This window comes from Alosa pseudoharengus, unplaced genomic scaffold, assembly GCF_046254945.1.
Source record: "Alosa pseudoharengus isolate Yale_2024_CS ecotype anadromous, Long Island Sound unplaced genomic scaffold, YU_APseudo_1.1 YU_APseudo_1.1_scf_2, whole genome shotgun sequence".
Lineage (NCBI taxonomy): Eukaryota > Metazoa > Chordata > Actinopteri > Clupeiformes > Clupeidae > Alosa > Alosa pseudoharengus.
The window spans coordinates 10739288-10765786 of record NW_027468663.1 but is presented as its reverse complement, the minus strand read 5'-3'; the positions used below and the strand labels follow the sequence as shown (position 1 = coordinate 10765786).

General features: G+C 42.3%; 3 protein-coding genes across 6 annotated transcripts in view; 1 reads left to right on the top strand and 2 right to left on the bottom strand.

Moving 5' to 3' along the window:
- The window catches only part of nadkb (NAD kinase b), a 41027-nt gene extending 38104 nt beyond the window's left edge, over positions 1 to 2923 (top strand). For all 4 annotated transcript variants that reach the window (XM_076293661.1, XM_076293664.1, XM_076293663.1 and 1 more), the window contains 4 exons: positions 67 to 166; positions 799 to 956; positions 1601 to 1683; positions 1898 to 2923. In XM_076293661.1, the coding sequence (XP_076149776.1) occupies positions 67 to 166; positions 799 to 956; positions 1601 to 1683; positions 1898 to 2057 (501 nt within the window). In that variant the 3' untranslated portion in view covers positions 2058 to 2923. The remainder of the gene's footprint in view (positions 1 to 66; positions 167 to 798; positions 957 to 1600; positions 1684 to 1897) is intronic.
- Positions 2924 to 3288: 365 nt separating this feature from the next.
- On the bottom strand, positions 3289 to 16234 carry sec62 (SEC62 homolog, preprotein translocation factor). Its single transcript, XM_076293666.1, has 8 exons — positions 16174 to 16234; positions 13250 to 13358; positions 12884 to 12989; positions 12501 to 12705; positions 8030 to 8125; positions 7884 to 7944; positions 6830 to 6949; positions 3289 to 6542 (listed from the first exon to the last, which is right to left on the bottom strand). Exons 1-8 carry the CDS (start codon positions 16207 to 16209, stop codon positions 6004 to 6006), a joined length of 1272 nt encoding a protein of 423 aa, XP_076149781.1. The 5' UTR covers positions 16210 to 16234; the 3' UTR covers positions 3289 to 6003.
- Positions 16235 to 17354: 1120 nt separating this feature from the next.
- Positions 17355 to 21489, bottom strand: samd7 (sterile alpha motif domain containing 7). The gene is made up of 8 exons (XM_076295766.1): positions 21374 to 21489; positions 20840 to 20963; positions 20512 to 20636; positions 20211 to 20289; positions 18570 to 19261; positions 18165 to 18286; positions 17860 to 17970; positions 17355 to 17610 (listed from the first exon to the last, which is right to left on the bottom strand). Exons 1-8 carry the CDS (start codon positions 21474 to 21476, stop codon positions 17371 to 17373), a joined length of 1596 nt encoding a protein of 531 aa, XP_076151881.1. The 5' UTR covers positions 21477 to 21489; the 3' UTR covers positions 17355 to 17370.
- Positions 21490 to 26499: the final 5010 nt, after the last annotated feature.

Sequence of the window (26499 nt, the reverse complement as noted above, 5' to 3'; positions counted from 1 at the left end):
CTTGGTGTTCTGTGGCCCCTGGTTTGTGTGACCTATGTGTTGAGTAGCGTGCTTCTGTTTGTGCAGGTGCTGAATGAGGTGGTGGTGGACAGAGGTCCCTCGTCCTACCTGTCCAACGTGGACCTGTATCTTGACGGCCGTCTCATCACTTCCGTGCAGGGAGATGGTAAGTCTGTGATGCTTACCTGGTGCCAGGTGGAGGTGGGATCAACATTTACCCTGCGATCATTTGCACGCCCCCTGTCCACATGCAGGGTTAGATTGTGCTTATTACAGTACATTGCACTGATCAACACTGTCCCCTGCCCAAAGAAGTGTCTTCATCTTGGCTGAAGTGGTTCTCACACGTGTAGTCTTCCACACGTGTTGGGTGACCCTCAGGCCAGCAGGCCTCTTCACAAGGGGTCTCAGAGATGGCTTGTCAGGAGTTTGTGTGCAATGACAGCAGAAACTGGATACAAGTAAATCTTGTGAAACAGCATGGCAAAAAGATAAAGCAAATCTTCAAAACCATACTTACCTAGTACCTTTACCCTAGTACAGCTCTGTTTGGAAATCAAGAAGTCCTCTTGAATTTGTTTTTTAGTGGTGTAAATATGCAGTTTTTTGGTAAAAAACAAATAATAAAAATCACCCTGACCATTGTGCACAGCCTAATTGTGACTTCAGAAATACATTTAAAAATTTACAAGAGAAAACCACACATTGCACCTTTTGAAAAAGTGTCTTGTTTATTCTGCATGCCTATTACAATACCAATTGGTTTTCTGTACTATTAAGATCCATGTTGTCCCACAGGAGTCATTGTGTCCACGCCGACGGGCAGCACAGCTTACGCGGCAGCCGCTGGAGCCTCCATGATCCACCCCAACGTGCCGGCCATCATGGTCACACCCATCTGCCCCCACTCGCTCTCTTTCAGGCCCATCGTGGTGCCTGCCGGGGTGGAGCTCATGGTGAGCGAGCGCCAGGGGGATGGTGGTCAGGGGAAGAGGGAGAGAGAAGGGGGGGGAAGTGGGTCGTGGGTTCTAATACATATCAATATTAGATCATAACTAGTCTGGGTTTCACCAGACCAAGCTCAATCTTTTAAGATTGAACATCGGTCTGGGGAGTCCGCTATGTATTTTTTACTGCACAAGAGGCGTGATCAAGGGGCATAGTTCTGTACGCAATTGGATAGCCATTCACCAATCTGACCAACGAACTAACGAACTAGGTGACGTTTGCAGAACGACAAGAAAACTCCAGGCTCTCCCGCTATCGTTTTAAACCTGCCAATAGCGCCAGGTGGATAAGTCAGTTTGTGATTGGCCGCCGCAAAAGTGTAACGGAAGCAGGAGAAAGACATGTACAAGTTTCCAGCCTGAGCTGCAGGGCGGAATAGAAACCGCCATTAGATCAGGCTGGGTTCACCAACAAAATCAAAGAATTGTGGAAGTCATGCCACTGTATCTGCTGTGGATGCACATGGCTAGTGAGCCTAAAGTGATACGAATGACGAACATCAGAGACACCTCTGGTTACTGCTTTGTTTTGTCTGTGTTGTGAAGGTTACGGCATTGCCACTTGTGTAATGTGGTCTGTTTTGACTGTGCAGATTATGCTGTCCCCGGATGCACGAAACACAGCCTGGGTGTCATTCGATGGCAGGAAGAGACAGGAGATCAAGCACGGGGACAGGTGAGCACCACTCTCTCTAGCTCTCTCTCAGTCCCTCTAACACACAGCTATATTCATACCCACATAGATCCACCCTGGCCTGCTCCGCCAGGCTGCCACTTCTGATGACTGTACAGATGTCATTACATTATTATAGGTGTTGTGATAAGATTTGAAAACGATGTTGTTACAATTATTATAATAATTAAAATATCCCCCTCTCTCTCTCTTTCAGCATTAAGATCACCACCTCCTGCTACCCGGTGCCCTCCATCTGTTGTCACGACTTGGTGTACGACTGGTTTGACAGCCTGGCTCAATGTCTCCACTGGAACGTGCGTAAGAAGCAGACACGTCTGTCCGAGGCCTCTGACTCCTCAGACACAGAGAACTGACAGTGCTCCAGCCCTGCCCTCTCGGTTTGTCTGTTTGTTGGTCTGTCTTCTTGTTTGTTTATTTGTTTGTTTGTTTGGGGATTGTTTCTGTATCTTTTTTCTAGGCTGAGTGGGCAGTCATGGAAGTGAGTAGTTACATGCTGTGTAGCTCTGTATTGATACATACGTCGGGGCATGTTCAGTGCTGTCAGTACTCTGCAATGTTATTTTGTCTTCTTTTCATTGTCATTACATGTGCAAAGCTGCTATGCTTACATTGCTCTGTCCTTTTGGTTTACACATGTAATCATTCTCTAGACTGCCTCTTGCGACAGCTCTAGCCTAATTCATACATTCCAAAACATCAAAACCTGTTGGGCTTTGTGCGGCATGACTAACTCATTTAACTAATAAAAAGGCTTACCTCTGTTCTTTTGACTGGAGGGGGCCTTTGTGCTCCTGTTTTTATGGCTGGTATGCTGCTGAAGTTGTTTTAGTTTTTCATTTCTTACGCTGGTGACGGAGATGCAGACTAGGTTCTTAGATTTAACATCCGGAGGACAGAATGATGTAATTGATTTTCTTGTTATGTTTATAGCGATAACATGGCTAATTACAAGTTTATGAATTATTTGTGCATACAAGAAATACTAGAGGCTAAACATGAAATATGAATTATGTTTATTATATTTATTACACAGTGCATCTAATGGGATATCAATTATTAATTAAAGAGAGATTGTTTAACTCACTTTAAAACAAAAAAAAAGTACTTGTCAGAATTTCCCTCCTTCATTACATGGGACGAGAAAGGTTTATATTTGTACTAATTACCACCAGTTGACTTCACACTTTTACTGCAAATAAAAATTTAAATGAAAGAATAACTACTTTTCCACAAGTTTCTTTGGCCTGTCTGACTTGGTCACTAGCAGTTGGTGTATAGTGTGGATATGAATATAGGCTGCATGTTTTAGAAGTGCTTACATGAATTAGGTTTGAAAAATAAAAAGCGCATCTGTATTTAAGTAGTATTAGTACTAGTATAAAGTATAAATAATTATGAGGATTATCTCACTCTGAAGATCGGTTATTTTTTTTAACTTTTCTGTATAGAATGTAGGGTAATGTTGGTAAATAATTTTTCACCTTGTTATCAGAAAGAACATTATTACTTAAATGCAACTTTTAAGCATTAACTAACAGTTAGCTAACAGCACAACCCGCATCATGAATACAGCAACACTGAAGCAGTCTGCTCTCTATATTTTATTGCAATGAAAGGATACAGATATACCTCAAGACAGACATCACTTAAATTATACTCAAAATATCGCAAGAGACAGTCTTCAATGATATTAATCCAAATATGGACAACTAAGCAGTTGAAGACATTTTGACCATTTAAAAAAAAAAAAAAAAAAAAAAGGTGAAAGGGGCTGTTTCCATTTCCTCATGAAAAAATGCTGGATGAGAAGCAGCAAACAGCAATACTACAGAACACAACAGACTTGATACTGTGCAACATGAGAGTTCTCATGAAGTAGTTTTCTACAAATGACACCGGCCCGGGCACAGTGGCAGCTTGCTCTCAAACAAAGAAAGATGACAAACAACAGAAACAAAAGAAAACTGGAACTGCCTCGAGTAAGGAGAGAGAGAAATCTGCTTAGATCAATCAGATGTGCAGCGTTTCCTACATCGTTCCTGTACAGGTTCTCGCTTGTATCCAAGAAATAGGGGTGGGAGACAAGGCGATGGATGTGAAGGAGTCAAAACAACACATTTTCACACACATCTCAGTTTTTGAGGGTTTATAAACAAAATTGAGATTAATGAAAAATTACCACCATTTAGGACCTTTACACAATACATGTTATTTTCCCATTGGGTGTGGTGGGGAATTTTTACAAAGAATATCCATGACATGATTCAGGTTTGAACTAAACATTCGCATTTTACATTGTAATGAACTGTGATAATGAGTGTGAAGGACAAGCCAAATAAATCCATCATGTGAACTGGATATTAAGTACATATTGAAGTTTTCACACTGATTTACCGAAAATAGACCATGTAAAAATGGTAAACTTTATCTGCCTCTTCATGGTTAAGCATGCCAGCTGAGCACATAGTAAGCTGACCCTGATTTGTCTAATGAACCGTAACATTCTGTTACCTGGCAAAGGCATCTCCACTCTATGGTATTAAGAACACCATTTTATGGTATCAAAAGAAGGGAAAAAAACAGTAGACTCTTGAACACTAAAAATGTATATGTTCAATGAAAATGTTCAATACAGTTGTTCATCATTGACCAAACTGTTAGCGTGAGTACATCTTGATATATTTATAGACTTTCTATATAAACGATATATTTGCAATTATTTAAATATTATCCTCACTATGAGTAAAAGAACATCTAATGTGAAATAAATATCTAGTACACAGAATGCATACCTATGTTAGGACAGAATTGGACCACAGCCCGATAAGGATAGCCACTTGTTAATAGGCTGTACTGAACCATAGCTTCATAGGTTTCCCAATATCACTGAATTACCATTTTAAATTAACAAGAGATTCCAACATTCTATTCGCAGGAGTACCAAACCGCAACTAAAGCATGACTTAAGTTCATCAAACTGGCTTAGGCTTCCAACTGATCTGCCACACCCTTTCTGAGTGTCCCTGACCTGCATGTCCGGTGTCTAGTGGGGGTTGTGAAATCTTGAACATACCGTTGAAAAGTACTAAGTTGTCGCTCCTCATATGAAAGTCTTCACAAATAAAAACAAAAGAAAATGAAATGTACAAAAAGAGTTTGGCACTAGTGTCGTTTATGAATGTACTGTGTCCTCATCAAGCCCCACACTACCATATTACTTGTCTTTGCCACTATTTTTTAGGTCCTTTCTTGATACACTGGAGTAGTCCTGTATCCTTCTTAAGATCTGTAACTTGAACAAGACGATAAATGGTTATCACTGCCATTCGGTAAAACAGTTGCTCCACGTTTTATCACTTTGTGAAATCAACACCGATCTAGATCCATATCAGCTGGAGTACCGTGTCAAGCGGGTGAGGCCATATGTTTTTTCACGTGAGGGGGAAATAAAATAAACAAATCAACAAACAAAAAAGATTGTGCACATACAAGGACAAGCCCAATCTGTCCCCGTACAGAGGGGCACTAAGAGCCAGATTTTGGGTGCTGAATGCAACATTCAGATTCTTCTGAGAGAAATGTAAACACTGCTCATGTGACAGCCACCGTTTTCCCAACAAGGACGAAACACATTGATTTTGGTCCAAAACAAACAGGAGGACAACTGATTCAGAGTCAGCGATAAACACACATGTAGCCTAACCATGCCATGGTGAGACATCCCATTTAACACAGTAGCTTCAAACCAAAGAAAACTTGGTCTCAAACGGGGCGATACGAAATCAAGATTTACCCTGCAATCACATACCACTCTCCTTCAGCAAAGTCTATGGAGCAATGTGAAGGCTTAAAGAATTCTCAAGAATCAATCTCACTTATTTCCTTGTTTTGTAAACTTAAAGTTGCAAAATTATGCTTTTAAAAGGATGGATTCATTAGGGGTAAATATATTACTATACCATGAGTTGAAAAAACATGTTCAACAGACTCAAGCTTAGAGAAGCGGGATTCTCACCTACATACTTATGCTTTTCTTTATATATAGGAGAAATATTCTAGATAACAGAAAAAAAGACGGTTTGTACATTTTCATTGTCATAGCTGGTCTCTCTTCTTTGCCACGATGTTTTCTGTTACTCTCGATTTGGAAGATCTCAAAACAGACACAGAATGGGAGCCACTCCAGGACAGCACAGAAGCACTGTTAGCAGGTCCTTGTGGAGTGCGTGGGCGTCGTGTTGCTTGAGGCGAAATGTTTGTGTGTGTATTTGTTTTTTATTTTGTATTTCTAAATCTATTTTATGTTTGAGCGGTATCAGGGTTGGCCCCACTGCTCTCCTCTCGGTCCTTCCCCTCAGCCTCATCCTCTTCCTCCTCTTCCTCTTCCGTGTGCTGCTCCAGTTCCTCGCGGGTGATCATCTCAAAGTCGTTGCCGTTGCTGTGTTGCGAGCCCTCGTCTTCCCGCCGCTCGCTGTCTGTGTCCGAGTGTCGCTCCGTCGGTAGACCCTCGCTCTCCGCTACGTCGGCACCCTCGCCTCCACCGTCTCCGTCGCCCTCCTTGCTCTCCTCCTCATCTTCGTCGTCCTCGTCCCTCTTCTCGCTGTCTGACTTTTCCTCGCTGTCCGACTTCTGCGCCTTGCTGGACTCCAGGGACTTGCTGTCGCCCTTGTCAGTGAGGCTCTTCTTGCAGCCGTTGCCGCGTGGGCCCTTGTACTCGTGCGTGTAGAGTGGGCGGAAGGAATCAATGAAGCCCACATCGGCCGTCAGGTTCGGCAGGAACCAGAAGTGGTGGCGGCCTCCTGTCACCAGCCAGATGAGGAGGAATAGAATGCAGCGAGCTGAAGGGGAACATGAGTTTCAGGGTGTCAATCTACTTTAGTGCTTATACATACCTTACTGTTACAAACAACAGTCAACATTAGTGCTTACCGTATACATAGCGTACTGTTACAAACAACAGTCAACATTAGTGCTAATCCATACTACTCTATACCATAACAAACATCAGTAAATTTTAGTTTTTATGCATGCCTTGTCAAAAGATGCAGACGCTGGGGCTAGGATGTGTGTGTGTGTCCGTCCGTGCAGAGTGGGGACTGTGTAAATAAGGGTGCAGGGTTCTTACCAACAGCGAGGAGGAGAATGCTGGCTACGAAGCAGCCAGCCGCCACGCTCAGGTAGTACACACCCACTCGCATCTCCGCAGGCCAGAGTGGGAACAACGTGGCAGCGATCACCGCAATGACTGACACCCACACATACAGACACACAGACACAGAATTAAGACAGCAATTAGTAATTAAAACAGTATGAACAACATGAAACTTAATCATGACTATCCAGTCTAACAACAAACATGGATTGAGAATGTATGCATGTGCCCATGTGTTTCTTTCTCCATATGGAGATCAATCCATTCAATTAAATTCATTTATCAATTATTTATAAAGCGCCTTTCGTGCAAACAGCAATACAAGGTGCTTAACAACAGCACTTAGAAATAAGATAAAACAAAAAGAATAATAAAAGCAATAAAATATGTGGAAATGCATATGCATTTGCATTCAGAACAGACACATCAAGACCTAAAATTCCAAAACAGTCAGGGATTTAAGAGAAGGCAAGGCTAAAAAAGGTATGTCTTAAGATGTTTCTTAAAAAGTTCAACTGATTGGACCATCCTTAGCGCATATGGCAGGCTGTTCCACAGGGCAGGACCATAGTGAGCGAAGGCTGCCTCCCCATGTGTGTTGGTCCTCACCCTGGGAATAACTAGGAGGCCGGAGTCTCTGAGGAGGATCTGAGTGGCCGTGATGGAAGGTACGGTGAGAGCAAGTCAGATAGATAAACAGGCGCAAGTCCATTTAGGGCTTTAAAAACTAAAAGTAAAACCTTAAAATCAATTCTAAAACTGACAGGGAGCCAGTGAAGGGATTTTAAGAAAGGGGAAATGTGTGCTCTTATTTTGGTCTTGGTCAGAACATGTGCTGCTGCATTTTCAATTAACTGCAGCTTGTTAAGATTTTTTTTTGATAGGCCAGTGAAGAGGGCGTTACAATAATCAAGCCTGCTAGTAATAAAAGCATGTACCAGCTTGACAATCCATGTCAACTCCATGCCAACTCCATGCCAACAATGGATTTTTAGGCAAAAATATTAACCAAGGAAATCCACCTTACCAAGTATCAGTCCCATGGCAAACGTTTTAAAATGCACTGGATCATAAATCCACACGAACACCTGCACAAAAGACAAATTACACACCAATTAAACCAAGGTGATTTCCTATTACTGATACATATAGTATTGTCATTGCTGCACCCACCTCGTTACCGTCTAAAAACAGCTGGTCCTCATGGGGCTCCAGTTTGAACTTCTTCTTCACGTCCTTCTTCTTCTTCGGTGAGCCAGGACTGTCATCCTGTGGGACACGTGATTGTGGCCGTCCAACAAGTAAGTACACCATGATGAGCAAACTCAAGATGAATTTCAAATGTTTTTTTTTTCTGTTTTGGTTCTCTGGTTAGATGGAGAGTAAAACAACCGAGTTTACATAGTAAAACAAGCCAATTTAATAGTGTGATTGTATCTCATGTCCTGTTGCGCATGTTGTATGTAAAGGAGGGTCTTTGCAGATCTCAGAGCACTGTTAATGCTGAGCTTTCAGCCAACAGAGGACTTTATTGCTGCATTATTTTCTCGTTTAGCACCTACAAAAACATTGATGAGCGTGTGTAGTGTTTGGTTTGACATGTTGTCCACCTGCCCTGAAGTGACTGTTTCAATCACACTATTATGTGTAAATATGACGTCAGTGTAAGTTATATGATACAACCATTACACTGTACTATGGCGGTAACACCCAAAGCTGTAGGCCTGGGCCACCTGGCATTTACCTTTGGTATCAATGCAAATCACTTCAACTAAATTTGCACTGTGTGCTTAACACAACCCAATTCTGATCTTTGGGCCCATGGATTTGCACATCTTTATATCCCATATCTTAATATGTGGTACTACATCGAGTGCATGTTGTGTAAACTCACAGATGCAGTCATTTATGCAGTAGTGGCATGTCTGGTCATTTATGCAGTAGCAGTACGAATTAGGCCTGCACGATAAATCATTTTTAAAAAAGAGATCCCTTTTTTTATATAACTTCGATTCTCATTTAATTTTACGGGCCGACTGCATCACAAACACTATACCTTTTTCTGTGAGTTTTAAAGCGCTCCCAAGCGCTGCAATGCTCTCCCTTCTCTCACAAAGTTCAGGGCTTCACCCTCGGCCAATGACAAAGCGCCTTTTAGTCACGTGTTTCACTAGTTGAGCGAGTAGGGTAGTTCTAAAGCCTTGGAGGCTGCAGCGTCGTCGAACTAGGGCGACAGGAAATAAACAAAATTGATGTTGATTAAAACCCACGTAGCCTACTAGCAGTGATGGGGGTAACGAATTATAAAGTTATGCGCTAGGCCCTACTGTAATTTAGTTACTTTATTGGGCAACGAAGTAACGCATTATAATTCAAATTTCAGTAATTAATTACAGTTAGGCTGAATAACTCGTCCACAGAGGCGCACCTTGTCAACAGGCAAACCAAGCAACTGCTTGGAGCCCCGAGCCGCTAGGGGGCCCCCGACCTGGTCTTAGCGCGTTTGCCGGTGGGACAAGTGAGATTTTCGTCCATAAAGATTGAATGATGTATTTTGCGTGCTCCTGTCCTGTTGTTGTACAAACAGTACATCTGTAGGCCCTATGGTATGGCCTTATAAACAGCGGATCTGTGTTCAAAAGAGTTCAAAGAATCCGCACATATTTTGGCTACTGTGGTAAACGTCAATCGAGGGTGCAATGATGACGGATCAACATCGGAGTTTGGCATTTAGCCTAGGCTACTCAATGAAGTTATAGTAGGCTAATGTTAATTGGCAGAAAGATTGAACATGGTTTGCTACATCTACGAAAGTAAACTTCAGCTAGCTAGCGACTGTTACAACTAGTTAAGCAAGGAGATGGTTAACGTTTCTATGTTTGTATTAGGGCTGTCAGCCATAACATGTTAATTGCGATGCAGTAAGGACCAAGCATAATTTTTTTAGAACCCGATTGACGCAAAGTGCGTCAAAAAACACACCTCTTCTTCTTTGTTACATTGCTCCACAACTGTTCATCGCAGCGAGATGAAACATTTATTGCGCGACAGAGCATAAGTGGGGCTTTCCAACGAGACTACGTACTTCTCTGTACGATGAAGTATGAAAAAAAAATCATGAAATTAAATCAAATTGCATCATATTTACAGTCTACTTCTCTGCGTTCACCTGCGCACCGATTGCTCTCGTTTGAAATACTCGCGAACCCGTGATCGCATCGATATGGTAAGCATATCAGATAAAGGGGGGGGTACAGGGCTATCCATTGGTACCATGTTTATCGATCCTCCTGGCTTATAAAACCAGATGAAGTGACTGCAAAATAATAACGTACAAACCAACGCTGCACACTCATTACTCTCCTTTGAATTACTCGCGGACCCGTGATCGCATAGATATGCCACGCATGTCAGATGAAAGAGGAGACACAGAGCTATCATTTGATACCAAGTAGGCTACATCCTTCTGGGTTATAAAACAGACGGAGTGACCGCAAAATATTAACTTCATATAGCTGGATTTACCCCACGTTTTTGTCTGTTTTTGTGGCAAAGCATGTTTATAATCCAACGCTATCGTGTGTTTGTTTCTCTATGGCAAAGCATGTTCATAATCCGGTTTTGAGATCCTAGCAAATTCCTGCATGGCATCCAATTCAAGGCTCACATTGCATCCCAATTTGTTCAACAAAGAAACCCCTTTTTGCCTCTACTTTGTTCATGGCAATGCAGTAAAAAGTTGTTGAATCATTATGAAAAGTTGTGAATCATTATGAGTGCATAGACCATATAGGTACACACAGGCTAACACGCAAACTCGGGTCAAGTCAGGTCAGATCAGTTCATGTCACAGATATGGAGCGCAGAAAGGTCATTTTTCATCACTAAATAAAAATAATGCCATTTATTTCTGTAAGGCGCACACCACATATGTCTGTAAATTGCTAAGCCCCAGAGAATCCCTCCACCATGGCAATAATATTGCCAGATTCAGGACAGTCTGCTCTACACACACATGTAAGGCAAGTCGAGCTGCCAGCTTGCAGTGGTGAGTTTTATAATATAATTTTTATAATACGCTTTTTGTATTTTTATTATTTAACATAATAACCTAATGGTGGTATAACATAATGGTGATAACACTTGTTGGTAGGGCCCCCTTGGAATTTTTGCTTGGGGCCCCCACAGACTCTAGAATCGCCTCTGCTCGTCCATTCCTACGTTACTCACAATATCTCTAATATATTGACTTATTTTTTTAATAGCAGCATGCAGTTATTTAAAATATATATGAGCCTAGATGCACTCTTTCATTATAGAGAGAGCACGCATTCTCTCCCTGCACTGCTCTCCCTCAAACCGCTTCAGCCCGCACCGCGTGTGCAAGGACTTTTCATGCAGTCTCTCTACCGAACTACGTGGCTTAATTGGCAAAAGACGTAGAGAAAGCACCAGATTGATAAATGAACCAGTATTGGAGAAATAACTTTAAAGAAACAATCTGTGGCCTAGAGTAGACTACTGCAAAAAACATTGGGGACTATTGACGAGAATCAGCCAACCACTCAAACCGAACTGAATGGCCAGTTGAATGTTAATTCTGTAAAAGGCAAGCAGTTCAAGAGTGTGCTAAGAAATCATTCTGTATTTGATACTGTACTTAAATTGACAAGCTCCATTTCTCTAGAGATTGAAGCAGTAGCTGCAGTATGTTGATTGACATGTATTAGTTATGTAAAGACATGTTCGAGGAGTTCAGATAGAGCCTGTATATTAGGACCGTATTTAGTTCAATGTGTTGTATATTTGGTAGCCTACTGTACTTAAATGGCCAGTATTTTCTTTATTCATTGAAGCCTCTATGTTTACAGGCTTGTGGTGATGATGCACAATGTGCTATAGGTGCCAAAATCTATGTTTGGTACTGCCAAATTGTTTTGTTTTGTCATGGTTCATGTGTGCAATAAATATTAGATATTAAATATTATATTTTGAGGGGGGGGGGAAATTGTGGCAGAAAATCGTGATATCAATTCTAGGCTAAAAAATCTTGACTCATATTTTTCCCTGAATCGTGCAAGCCTAGTACGAATGCAAAAGTAAACTGGTATTTAGTACACTTTTATCTTATGACACAGACTGGCAACCACGGGTTCAGGATTCAAACTGACCAATGGTCATGGCGCTTACAATGCTCCACCATATTGTATATTAGACTGAAATTTGACCGCAACAATTTCAAATGTTCCCTTCACGGTTGAAAGTTGCTGCCCTTATCAAGGCTTCCGTGCACATCTATCATCAGCACTGCATTGGCAGCAGTAACTGCTACACACACAGATCAGGGCTCCTCTCCTCTACAATGCACAATTTGATAAATCTGTTGTGGGACTTCAATATGACTTGCAAAACAAGCACTTGGATTAATATTACTTCTGTTTTTGTCTTTTGTTTGTTTACTCTTTCATGAGCTACTTACATGACCATTTAAACTCTCAGGTACATTTATGTTAGAGAGAGTAACCATAGAGTAGATGTGTGCATCATGACCTGCAATGTTGCACATCCAACCTCTAGGCTTGTCTCTGCGTTCTGTGTTCTACATGCATTAGTGATGGAAACATTAAGTGAGAGAAAGACGTACAGTCTTCTCCTTTTTGGACTCTGCCTCGGCTTCCTTCTTCTTCTCTTTCTTGCCCTTCTTCTCCTCCTCCTTGCCACTGTCCCCTTTGGCCTTCTCCTTCTCTTTCTCCTTCTCCTTCTCTTTCTCCTTCTCTTTCTTCAGGTCCTTCTCTGGCTTCTTCTTCATGACTTTCAGGGCCCGGTGAAAGAACTGTTTCTTTAGTAACCTGCTCAGAAAAACCACACACCAGGGTCCACGGTCAGATAGCAGCACTTTTGCCATGTCATAGTGTTTCTTCATCAATGTGGTTGATTACTTCATATTCACATTCACACACACCCAGAGTGCCTGTGATCTCAGTTAAGGTACTCTGCTCAGTTCAGGGGACGGCCTAACTGACTAACCTGTTGCAGTAGTCAACCACAGAGTCTCTGGTGGTGAACAAGGCCTCCTCCCCCTTTTTTGACTTTGCCCACTTGGAGTCCAAAAGAGAGTCCACGGCTTTGGAGGCTGCCAATTCAAACACGGACAGTCAAACACGGATAGTAATGTCACACAAAGTACCCAACAGCACTGATTCAAATTCAAACCATCACCTGATCATCAAACCATCCCTTACTTACAGAAGGAAACAAACAAGATGTTCATGTAACATTACGGTTACAACAAGAAATGGCATAGTTTGCAACAGCAGTTTGAGAAAATAGATGGGTAAAAAAGGAGAAATGTGTTTTGAACAGCTGGGGCAAGAGTGAATGAAGTGAACTGACCAATGAAGTAGTCCACTCGGTGGCCCATCATGTTGGTGGATTTGGTGGGGCAGTTGAAACGCAAATACTTTGCCACCGCCTTCTCCTCCTTGGTGGGCTCGCTGACCTCCTGCACAGACGTAAGGTTTGCCAGATCAGTCAACAGACAAGACAAACTATGACTAATCCTTCATTTCCTTTGTTGGGCCACATAGGCCTTCCGCATTTTCACATCACTCTGACAATTGTTCAACAAAGACATCAAAGCTTTAGCATATGTATCAGTAGTTCATTGCTCATCATTCTGCTCAACGTGACCTAGAAAAAACAGCTATTTCTGAAAATCTTACATCAATGTTTGTGTATTGGTATCATCTTTAAGCAGTCAGCAATGGGTGAGGATACACTGTTGCAAAAGCAGTGAGTTTCAGGTGGAGCTTCAGTAACACAACGACCTGTAAGCACACCTGGCCTGCATTTAGATTTTTTGTCTGATCACCTTTTTCCATCCACTTTCCCTTGACAAGCTTGTCATGAGGTCAAGGAAAAATATGAAACATAATAATAATCTTCATAAGAAAGCTTATAATAAGCTAAGTTCATAAGAACTTAGGAAAAGACAACTGTGGCATTAGGCTTCATAGCTATGCAAAGATGGATGTTATTGACTTGTGCCACATTGATTGTTTTTTGTTACCTGGCTGGCGCAAAGATTTGTGGGGCCTCACAACCTTTCCTCTGCACATTTCCAGGTCATTATATTCAACAATAAACCAAAAAAGACTTTGCTCTGGTATCTTAGCCCACAATTAGGTTTATCGTCTGCCCTCTTGATGGTGGCATTTGACATGACATTTGGCTACAGTGTACAGTCATCTTTGGATACAGCATACATGATAAATCCACTGTGAAAGAAAGGGAATAAACAAAAACTGATTGAACTTGATAAGAACCCAAACTAGCGCTGGCCAGTGATAGTGTATGGATTTGGAAAACCGATAGTAAGCCATCAGAAAGGCGAGAGTCACAGGGTAAGTGGCCTCTTATTGGGCATGGGCGAGCCGTCATCCACACACATGGACCCACTTCCACAGAGTTCCATCACTTAGGGCAAGTACTAGTAGGTAGGTTAGTTGTAGGCATTTGTTTTGGCTTTGGTTTGTTTGAGGAATCCAACTTCAAGACAACGCAGCTTCCAAAGCACAGGATCTACACTTTTCCGTAACATAAGACAGATTACAGATAATAAATATAAGATAATTTAAGATCAAATCTCAAGGCATTGAGCTACATGCTATAGGATGGGGGAGCTAGGGCACACATTAGCATAAAAGCTGTGCTAAATGTGATCTGTGAAGATCCACTCTCTCCCACTTAAACATTCTGTAGATGTACTCTATGGTCATTCTATGTAATCTTTGCCCCTAAATTCTGAAACAGCTCTCTCTGATCTTGTCTACATGAAATAGCTATACCAGACAGTGCCTGTCAAAGCCGACCAGCCCATGGAATCATCTTCGGCCTCCTCTATCACTCTGGTGAAGACTGCAGATATAAACCCAAGCACACAACTAGCAATGGACGTCAGGATTTCAATGACCTAGGTTCTCAGACAATTACAGTCCATGATGAAATGTATGTTCTTTTTATTTGATCGACTAACACCACTAGATCATGTGAAACTGAAATGGAACTATGGCTTTGATTCTATAGTGTTGTTTAGTTAATAGTTAGACGAACCTACGGGTTAATTTAGTAATACCAAATACCTTTAAATGAACTTAAACGACACTGCATATGTACCAGTCACTCTGGTGTAGTCTTCCTGATTAAACGTTGTCTGGCAGTCAGTGGTTGCATAATTTCGGCAACGTGTCTAGCTGCTAATGGGCAAGGTGGAAGGGTAAACAAACGCTTCGAGTAGATGGGCGATGAACTATCATTATGTATCCTAAAGCTTCAAGAATTCTGCCGATAGCAACATTCTACCACATGTGACACACTATACTCTATCAAGTCAAGGCACAATCGCAACACTTTCAAAGATGAAATTATAATGCCATCAAAACAAATGAAGATATGACGTCACCATGACGAGATATCAGATTCGTTTCATATTCAATGCATGAAAAACACTAGGACGTCTATTCGCTTAAAAGCACTAAATATAAGGAGCAGTGTCACGCAGTCAATAAAAACGAATCAAACGGTTGATCACCACATCTGGCCTGTTTGGCTTTCTACCTCTAGTAAATGCTCATCTCGCTACACAACTGTTTCAGAATATCATGCATCAATTGTCAACATGGCAATTAGCTTGGTTAAACATTGCCTTCATACTTGAATGAATATTGATGTGTTCATGTCACATCACATTCGCCCTTAGCTGCACAATAGCAATACTGTTAACACCTAAACGTGGGTACATAGGTATCACCTTAGCCATTAATGGCATACATAGTGGGCTAGCTGGCAACTTAACTAACTATTTAGCTCGGGCTCTTGTATTTACATGAGCGAGCCAGCCAGCTAGTTAGCATTTGATGCTAAGAACTCTGCATCCTAAAGCCAAGATGGCCAACTTAGCTGGGTGTACAGTTCCCGTTATAAGCTGTGATCATTCGTTTGGAATCCAGCTGGTTTGGACTTCAAGATATCCAACTGAAGAATGTCAATTTGTTTATCAATCAACAAAGTACCACACCAACATTGTGAGAGTATTACTTCCTGCATGATGCAAGGTAAACTAACTAGCTAGTTAATATTTTTTTTTAGCTAGCCCACTTTCTGATGAGTACTCAGTATTGAGAGACTGTGCATATAATCTAACAATTTATTTCACGATTTTGCAACATCATCTCATACATTGGCCATCTAATTGATAAAGAGACAAACAGCCATTATGGATTTCATGTGAGTTGATGTATGAAATGCTAAAGCTATACCTGAATTCGCTTCTTATGCCTCCTGCGCTCCGCCATGATCCCAACGCTCACAAGTCTCAACTTGACGTGGTAGCCACGACAAGCTAGTTCTAAACCTACCGCGAGAACACGCCGCGATCTGAAGGTTCTGCTCCGCCTATCTACAATCTTCCCCAACACTGCTACCCTATGCTGCCACCCAATGGATTTCTTGACTAATCGACTGGGTTGAGGAGCTCTAATAAGGCTCAATTGTTATGTAAAAAATGTAAATGTAAATCAGGTTTTTGGCCAAGTATAACCTACTTGCTTATACAAGGAATTTGGGCTCTGCATTTATCCCATCCGTGAATTAGTGAACACACAGAGAGGTGAAGCACTAACCCGGAGCAGTGAGCTGCCTTGTTACAGCAGCGCACGGGGAGCAGTGAGGGGTTAGGTGCCTTGCCAAGGGCGGTTCAGCGGTTCCCACTGGTCGGTGATCGAACGGGCAACCCTCCAGTTCCAAGCCCGAAGCCCTAAGGCCACGATTGCCCCCAGCTACTTATTATTAGGCCTACCCAGCTTAGGATACTGGTGTAGGCATATTGTATAAACCTAGGTGTTATTCGTGTAGTAGAATGGATAGGATTCATCACGTCTTGATAATGATGTCTTTTGAAATGCTTAAGAATTGAAATTATAATCTTGAAACCTTTATTTTCAGTGTGTAAAATAATGTAGGCATACAGTCTTGTGGCAAAGGTCTAAATGAAACATTTACAAATCCAAATGCAATCAATATGAAAATATAAACTAAACAAATCTACAGCAATCCATCCATCACATTATCAGGAATTTAATGACATGGTAAACGGAGTCTTGAGTCAAGACATTGCCTGCAATAGCTTGACATAGTGACAATGAGTCCCTTGTCACTGAAGCATGTTGGGTCATCACCCTCTACAAAAACCCAGTTTTACAAATGAATGTGTAAATAGCTTTTATACTGTACACATCTGACAGATGGTGTAAATAAGCCCTTTTGTGAATGACAGTCAACAAAGAAACCAGGCAATGTCTTAAGGTGTTGCTTTGAACATGTACACACAAACACACACACACACACACGCACACACACACACACACACACACACACACACACACACACACACACACACACACACACACACACACACACACACACACACACAACACCTATATCAACACCCTTTTTGACTATGCTGTTTTGCTTGCTGGTGATGGAGGGTTCTCAGTCTCTGAGAGGGGCTCGGACGGCTTCAGGGTCTCCGTGTCCCTGGCACAGGGGCTGCCCAGCAGTTCCACACTGTTGCAGTTGAGGGGGGAGCTGATCTCGGAGGAGCGGTCTCCACCGACCTTCTCTGCCGCGGAGTGCAGTGCAGGGGCAGCCAGGGGCATGTTCATCATATACAGCATGTTGCCCATTCGCCGAGACAGCTACACAGAATTAAGTTATTAAGTTAATTCATATTATTTATTTATTTATTTATTTATATAGAGCCTTTGGCTATGGTTATTTTTTTAAAGTATCAAACAGTGAAAGATAGGTGCAGGTCTGCAATGTGGATTGCTTTTAAAAGGAATTTTGTCATGATAAGTCATGGTCACTGATCTATAAAAGAAAGACGTCAGTGTTCATGACTCATCAAGTTCTAACAAGGCATACAAAAATGCTGAGGTTTGTACCTGTGCTCTTATCTTGAGTGCCGGTCCCAGTTTCATACCAAACGTGTCCAGCAGATGTTCCTCTGTAATAAGGGGCAATGTCTCTCCATCTATCATGTGGTCTTTAAATGTCTGAAAGAAATATGACAGTCAAATTAGGGTTGCATGAAGATTAATAGAATGACTATATTTCCCTTCATTCATGAGTACAGTGCATGAACAGACAAGAACAAGAGTAATCAGGCTACTGCAGATCTTCGCCACACACACACACACACACACACACAGATGAACTGGTGACATGGGTACAGTATATGGACCATTACCTGTGCATATTCAGAGCAGCTAGGTATTTCCACAATGAAATTGTAGACATCATCAACAGTCCACTTCCTGATATCTTCAAGTGTTGACATCTCTTCTCCATTGAGAAAAACATTGTGAGGACCTTTGTAGAATTAATAATGCCAATGTAAGTAACATTATGATAAAGCAAAAAAATATGCAAGAAGTTACATTCAAACAATAAAATGAACCAAGTGTAAACCAAATGGACACTGGCCTTATGAGTAGTTATATGACCATATTTTCACAGATCTCATTCTGACTGAGTGTTATACACCCCTCCAAAAGTAATATGCATAATTGGAATAGTAAATTAAGGATTGTTATTATTTATTTTACAGTTCTGTTACCAGCATTGTTTATTTTGATAGATGGACTGAACTCACCAGGTGGCATAAGGCCATTCCCTGGCACTGGGAGCATGTAGGGCAGACCTGCGAGGGGCCCGGCGGCTGATGGGTACAGGAACTTCTCCTGGAATGCAGAGCATGGATTGGGCATGTCCTTGTCGCCTACACCAGAGCCGCAGTTGGTCACGTCTGAGCAGCCATCTTGGCTACTGATGCAGGTCTTCCTCAGGCCCTGCTCCCCCTCTTTGTAGCTCTTCCTACCATTGCCAGACGCCAGCTCAGTGTCCATTTTAACGTGGTGTGGCTTGTTGTCGGAGGACTCCCCAACCAGCTCGCCCTTCCCCTCCGCCTCCTTCTCCTCCCCTGAGGCCCCTCCTGGACTCTGCTCCACGCTCTTGTCTTCTGACGGACCCTTGGGACCGGAGCTGTTGCTTTCTACTGTCTTGTGATTGGCTGCCCTCCGGCCGGCCCGGCGGCTCCTCTCCCTCTGCAGACTGCTGATCGGTGGGTAGGGGCTGGCGGACATAAGCAGGCTGTTCGCCTGGAGATCCTCCAGGGTTGTGCGGTGGACGAAGACGTCATGGCCGTCCGGGAGACGCTGTCGTCCCCTGAATGCCATGGGGTTGGCCTGCATGCCTGGGTACATCATGGGGTTCTCCATACTCATGAGGCCCTTCTGTTGGGCGTTCTCGAGCTCTTTCTGGTGCAGGATGGCGTTCATCTCCATTCTGAGTAGAGAACACCCATAGACCACAAGTCAGCAGTTGGATTGTACACTGTTGTCAATTTGTGTGAAATCTAAACTGTGATGCACAGTATACTATTGGATAAGTCTTCTAAAGCATATCACTATAAAACACAATAGCATTGTGGGAAATCATAAACAGTTACATTTTTTCACAGTAGTCTGATGAATGCTGTAATTGGTTTTCTGTTCACTGGGTCAATAGCTGCCAGTGTGTCACTGTATATTTCACAGCAACTACAGTACTATACTGTAATGAAAAGGTAAAAGGTAAAATAATGTGTGCTTTTCACACTGCTGTAAAATTATGGGCTCTAATTTGTAAGGCATGCAAACCGTCTCGCACAAACTAATGCTTAATTTAATCACTGGGAAAAACATCTTGCTGATTTAATGCTACGCAACTCCACCAGTGGGTCAGCACATGACGAGGAAGTTTTCAGTAGGCTATTTATTCTTTAACATTAATTATTTCAGTCACCCCATTTCCATTAAACTTCTAAAAAAAGTCTCACTTAAATTCAACCTCCTTTTTTTCCCTGTAGATGTTTACAAAGCAAATATTGGTATTACCACCTGTTGTCACTGTGTGGTTGGCCTTACATAGTGCACATTGCAGATTCTAGTGTCCCATGTGGGCTACATTTTTCATGCTTATTGTTGCTTTACAGCAAGATTTCTTGTTATTGTGACCACAGAATAAACCTAGGCCCTACAATTAAATCATGTTATTTTTTTATATGTTCTACTATTTACTACAAGTCATGTTATTTACATGTGCTATGAATAAATTGACTGGACCATACACTTTAACTCTCATGTAAAAACTTTTCAATCAGGAAAATAGGTCATGCTATACAGTGAACTGTGAATCTTTTCCACATGGGTGGATGGCTGCAGTTCAAATGCAAAGTTGTATTCCATTCAGGTACCTCGCTATGTTCTGCTTGTGAATGAGCTCCTGTCGCCTGGCAACCGTCTCCATTGGCTCTGGCGGTAGGAAACTGTACCCTGCCACCAGAGAAACACAAAGAGATGAGCTACTTTGACTTTTGTTCTTAGTCTCTGCTTCAAATTATAATTTCATATGAATTACTGTTGCTGCTTATGCTACTGATCAAATTGGCTAATTTCTATTAACACATAACACATTTTGCTATGTAAAAATATGATATACAGCACATTGATAGTTTATAGAATTTAGATTTTCTATATATATTTAAGAGTGCCTACCTGCTCCAGGAAATCCTCTGCCAGGTATGACACCTGAATGGGGTTGCAGGGGGGGTCCAAGGTGGGCACCCATATGCATTTGGCGGCCGTCAGAGGATACCATCTCAGTGGGGGGCACCAGCTCCCTGTGGAGAAGAGACAGAGTGAGTCTGGGTGGGTGCTTGAGTGGCAAGTAATTCTCTAATTACTCTTAAGCATCCTACACCAAAGCTGGGCTCAGCCACCTCAGAGAGGCACCTGAGGTCGAGTCCAAAGCCTTTATAAGAGACTGGTTAAATTGGAGGGGTGGTGGACAGAGAGGTGCCCGCTGCGGGCCACTGACACTCACCGCTCCATGAAGCGAGGCTCAAACTGGGCAGGCACGCCCTGCAACCTCTGCTGGCCCTGGGCCAGGATCTGGGGCGCCATGGCCATCTGGTTCCTCATCATCAGCTCCTGTCTTTGCCGCATCTCTGCCACACGACACACAGACACGCACAGACACACACAGACAGCACATTAGCTTCCACTCAGAGGGCCCCAGAGTACCCCACTGATGCTTGTTGTTATGGTTACATGGCAGAAGGTTTAGTCCAAAGTGACTAATCATATTGAATTGACATTTTAATATTTTAGTGTCTCCGTACTCATATTCATTCTGTGTCGCTATACACATTGAATTGAACTGAATTGAATTTACTCAAGGATGATATAGCAACTGAAATTGTCTCAAAGCACTTTACAAAGCCCAGAACCCCTTGATTATAAGCACTTAGGCACAGGTGGCATATAAAAACTCCCTTTTAAGGAAATAAAAGCTTGAGCACAACCCAAGTCAACTAAAGAACAGGATTTCAGATGGATGAAAATGCCCTCCACCCACCTGCAGCAGACATGCCGTTGACAAGGCGATACCAGTGCTTCTCATCCAAGGCTCCCTGTTCCCCCAGTGCTGTCATCTTCCTTAGCTGCTCACGCGGGGTCATGACACGACTTGGCTCCCTGCAAACACACACACACACATACAACCACACACACACACACACACAACAAATTACTTTGTGTGCAAATGAAAAATAAATATATGCCAACCAGTAGTCTTAGACTGCGAGCTCAGGTACACCATCTTTTACCTGCAATGTTCACACAAACCACATGGAGAGGGCATATGTGAAATTAAAAAACTGATGCTACACTGAGCTGCCACTAGGGAGCACTGTGTTGTGCTGTTCCAGCAACTTTGCTCAACCTCACTTCGTGATCTAGAACATGGGCTGCAGATGCATGCTTGCTGCAGACACCACAGGTGCTCAATAAAACAGCATGGACCTTGGAATAGGGGTTGTACTGGTAACATAATCGTAATTATAAAACTGGTATTTTTAGTGTGTAACAGGCAGTGTTGGGAACGTTACTTTAAAAAAGTAATTAGTTATAGTTACTCACTACTTTTTCCAAAAAGTAACTGAGTTAGTAACTGAATTACTCTATGATAAGAGTAACTCGTTACCAGGGAAAGTAACTATTTGCGTTACTGTTAAAAAAAAAGTTGCTATATGTCAAACAATTTGGATTTTTTGAGCAGTTTTGAAAAGCCAGTTGAAATTAGTAGAACAGACAGGTGTTTGTAGGCTACATAACTTTCGATATTTATTAGATAGATATAGATAGATAGATACTTTATTGATCCCCAAGGGGAAATTGTACATCGACAGACCTACGGTTGACTTCAGCCTGTGTCATAGGTTTTTGTTGTGAGGCAGAAAGATCTAGCTTTTGCTGCTTGGAGGACATTGCTCCGAGTCCTTCTTTGCTAGTGGATGGCGAGCTATCATCATCTCTGGTGGAGGGGGGCTATCGATGTGTAGCGTGTGTGAGATGCCTCATTAAATTAGAGTTGCTTACAACGGATGTCGACAAAGTCTACATAATGTACACATTACATGCACGTTCTTGCCTTTGACCACAATGAATTTGAAGTAGTCCTTATATCTCCACCTTGAAAATGCCAACTTTTCTGTTTCATCGAATCTCTACTTTAGCTGTTGCGTGTGTGTGGCGCGTGTGCTGGCAAGTGTGTAAAAACACTGGCTCTGATTGGCTATCATGAAACATGACTCTGCCTTAGCCAATCCTAATCGCTTACGTCGTTATTAACCCACCCATGGAGGTATTATATATAACTGGAGAGAGTGACTAAGTCCCGCCCTCCATACAAATAAATGGTGGAGGCTAGGCTAGTAAATCCGGCCAATTCATAGTCAACGCCATCTTGAACACTGGGGTTCGGATCCAGCGCCAGTCGGCTCTGACCATGCGCCAAGTTACAAAGCTGGAAATGACGCATGGACCAACGTCGATTTTTATTGGATATTCTGTAAAAAGAGAGTCGTCCTCCAGTAAGAGGGTGGCGATAATGCACATAAAGTCCTTGCCTCATAACAAGAAGAAGAAAAAGTTGATCGGGAACGCGCATGGAGTCCGAGTGGAGTCGGCCTGAAGCGCAACTTAATTTCATTGGATAACACAGCGGCTCTAACTAAGAGCGGTCTGCCTCACTGATCTATTATAGATCAGTGGGTCTGCCTGCTGTCCTGCTGCAAATGTGCATTCGAACATGACGTGAAATATCCGTAGTCGAACTATAAATAAACTATTCGGTTTTTAGTGCCAAGTGTAGCGCATTTTTACAGTCTATGATTAGTTTGTTTTTTATTTTATTGTTTGCCATCTCAGCGGGTGCTCTAAACGTATTTTAGCGTTGGCCCATGACCAAATCAAGCCAATAAAAGCCAGTAGCCACAATAATGACTGGAGCCAGAGCCCTCAATAGCCACCCTGTTTTGAAAATAATATTGAAGATAGTATTGAAGATAACGCACAGAACGGTCAGCCTGAGCGGACAATTACGTCCCCAACTCATCTAAAATGTGGTGTCTTTACTTTGAGTTGTACACCGCAGATGGTAAAGTAACGGTTAAAGAGAATGTTGTCTGCGGACTCAGCAAAAAACAGTTTACTTACGCATCCACGACATCCAATCTTTGCGCTCACCTGTGGAGTTACCATCCAAATGAGGCAGCGGTGTCAGAGGCACAGTAAACGGCCAGAGCATCGCCAGGCGTCCAACATCGTATGATTGCATACTTTCCGTAAATCCTAAATTATGTCCAGGGTCTGCTATTTACTTAGGCTGCAAAGCACATGTATTTATTTGAGGTAGGCTTATTCGAGGCAGACCTTTATTTCTTACATTGTACGTTATTGTGAGACATGCGTTTTGTTTGGAGCGGCATACCAGGCTATCAAACGCAGACGATTTTCGGTTTTGGTATGGGATTTAATTTACTTTTTGACTTTTATTATATAGCTAAATGTTGAGACTGATGTGCATTTAAATCTAGAGGGTATTTGATGATCACTGTAAAGTTTTGTGTAGTTGAAAAAGTGTTGGAATTTCCAGCTGTTTATTGCGAGACAAGGCCTTTCCTTCATTCATTGAACGTGCGCTGTGCTCTAATGGAAACCTAATTGCATAGCGAAGTAGCCTAGACTGAGTTTTTTTTTTAATTATGCATGGTTTACTTTTTTATTAAATTCGTAGGCTGGAATGCCTCGCGGCAATAATTGTGTTTAAATGTAGTAGCCTAGTGCTTCAGCCTCTGGCAAGCTCGGGCGGCTATAGGTTGAGAGCAACGTGTTGGAGACCCATGGTGTAACGAGACAAGGTCTTTATGCCGCTGTTGTTCAATTTATTGTCTTTAATCATGTTTAGGCTATGTTTGTTCGGGACAAACAACAACGAAACAAGATCAATACAATTTTCTTTATTTGTTTATTTGTTTATTTGTCATATGATGGATAAACAACCATAACATGCACGTCTTCTCATAGGATCCTCAAGAAATACGCACTGAATAACGTTTGGCTGTAGCCGCCGGATAGGTACCCGCCGACCAACATGTACGCGCATGAGAGCTCGTGCCCAACACGGATTTTCGTGCATGGAGCTGGTTCCAAATGCTCCATGCAGCGCCATATTTGAAAATGGCGTATGCTAACATGCCGAAGCTAATCTGCACGCTCTTGACCCCCTGAACCCACCTCCTCACTGTGAGCCAGGGGTGCGTTCGGATTACACAGTTTATTCAATCAATGCAAAGTAAGTAACGCACCGCATTTAACGTCCAGTAACGTTAACGGCGTTGTAACGTTGTAAAAAGTAATTAATTAGATTACTCCGTTATTGAAAAATTAACGCCGTTAGTAACGCCGTTATACTTAAACGCCGTTACTCCCAACACTGGTAACAGGACACCAAAGTCACCTCTAGATGGGAGTATTCAGAGGAGCCTTTCAGAGCATGCAAAAATATGTGAAACACTAGTCAAAGGAAAGATATTTTGATATGTTATCAATATTTTGTTAATTATTTAAATTATTAGTTCTACTGTGTGAAAAAATGTTGGTCTGAACCCACAGCAAACCATTAATCTAAAAACAGTGAACTAACAATATGGCAAGGAATGATTTCCTCATTTCTAGTGTACACTGACATGGGAAAGCAAGAAGTTATGTCATATCATTCAGCACACAGTCAAAACAATTATCTGTATTGAAGAAGGCAGATTTTTACCTGAGCTTTTATATTTGTGGAGCTGTGTCTCCTATACAAGAGACTTCGGTCCTAATTTTCCTTTAGTGTGAAATCCCCACGTTCTGAAACTGAGTAAAGGGAACAAAGAGTCAAGTTGAGAGAAGACAGTGTGCAAGAGACAGAGAAGCACTACGCCGTGTCGTTGGGCAGAACTGAGGATTGTTGTCCAGCCATTGGAGAGGGTGTGACATTGCAACTGACTGCATCCACACTCAACACATACTGTAATCTCTTACAACACATATCTGACACGTCTTGACATCAAGAAATGAGAAGGGAGAGAGAGAGAGAGAGAGAGGGAGGGAAAGAGAACGAGAGGGGAGGGGGGGTCTGATTTAAATTGTCCTGAGGGTGTGTTCTATAACAGGTAAACAGGTAAAATCTCAAAGATTACAGTAAGTCATACAGTGCTTAAATTCAACATGGGAGTGCTAAGTTGAGTTTTGCCAGGACCTTGTCATTTCCAATTCGCAATTGCAATTTGCAATGAAGATCTGGATGGGAGGGTTTGAATTTGGATCACAGTATGTATGCAGACACTATACATTTTTTCACACTGAATTATGAAGCTAATAATGTTTGATATTGATTTTATATTATGTTTAAAGGCACTGTTCATGTGTGTTACTATTTTTTTTATTTGTCTGATTTTTGTTTAGAGAATGCCTGTTCTTTATCCACAAATGAACTGTTGATACTGAGCATGATTGTTTAGGTGCTTTATAGTTATTGCAAAGCTTTATAGTTAGGCTGAAGGCTGTGGTTACAGGTGATTGGTAATTATGATCAGGGGGTTTGCTTTTGCTTGGGGTTACAGGGTCAGATTATGCTTGACAACAAACTCTGTAGTCTCTCACCCCTGAGTGTGCAATCGCAGTATTAGGCCAGGCGCCCTTCCCCATCATAGGGAGTACCAGATTTGCCCTTGTGTATTAGCCATAGCGCCTAAAGTTCCCTCAGAAGCCCAACTAATCCATGGCCGGTAATCCCCCTGTTAGCCTAGCAGCCGGCCAGGAACATCTGCTGACCTGCATGCATCCAGGCCTGGGCCGGCTGTTGGCCAACCCCCCAACCACCTCCTGGGCCCCCCTCTTCCCCTGGATCCTATTAGCTAAGTCCTGACTATACAGCACTTTAAAGGGATGTGTGGGAAGTAATCCCTGCGTTTAGAGTTTTACCCTCAGCAAACCTTGCCTGTAAGTATACTGGACAATACACCCAGAGTGCTAATCCTATTAGCCTCCATTAGCCCCTGAGATGTCCCAAAAACACCTTGGGGATAATTCTGGGGCGCAATCCGTTTATGGCGGAAAAATGTGGTGGCCGTGGCAACACCTGCCAGGACAGCAACA

What these genes read in the sequence shown, in the direction of transcription:
- samd7 (XM_076295766.1), bottom strand. Translation starts at nt 21,476, where the DNA reads ATGACCCCGCGTGAGCAGCTAAGGAAGATGACAGCACTGGGGGAACAG. An exon ending in GAGCCTCGCTTCATGGAGCG is followed by an intron (nt 20,637 to 20,839) that starts GTGAGTGTCAGT and finishes TCTTCTCCACAG; the next exon opens with GGAGCTGGTGCCCCCCACTG. An exon ending in GCTGCTCTGAATATGCACAG is followed by an intron (nt 17,971 to 18,164) that starts GTAATGGTCCAT and finishes TATTTCTTTCAG; the next exon opens with ACATTTAAAGACCACATGAT.
- sec62 (XM_076293666.1), bottom strand. Translation starts at nt 16,209, where the DNA reads ATGGCGGAGCGCAGGAGGCATAAGAAGCGAATTCAG. An exon ending in CCGAGTGGACTACTTCATTG is followed by an intron (nt 12,990 to 13,249) that starts GTCAGTTCACTT and finishes TTGAATTGGCAG; the next exon opens with CCTCCAAAGCCGTGGACTCT. An exon ending in AGTCCAAAAAGGAGAAGACT is followed by an intron (nt 8,126 to 12,500) that starts GTACGTCTTTCT and finishes CGTGTCCCACAG; the next exon opens with GATGACAGTCCTGGCTCACC.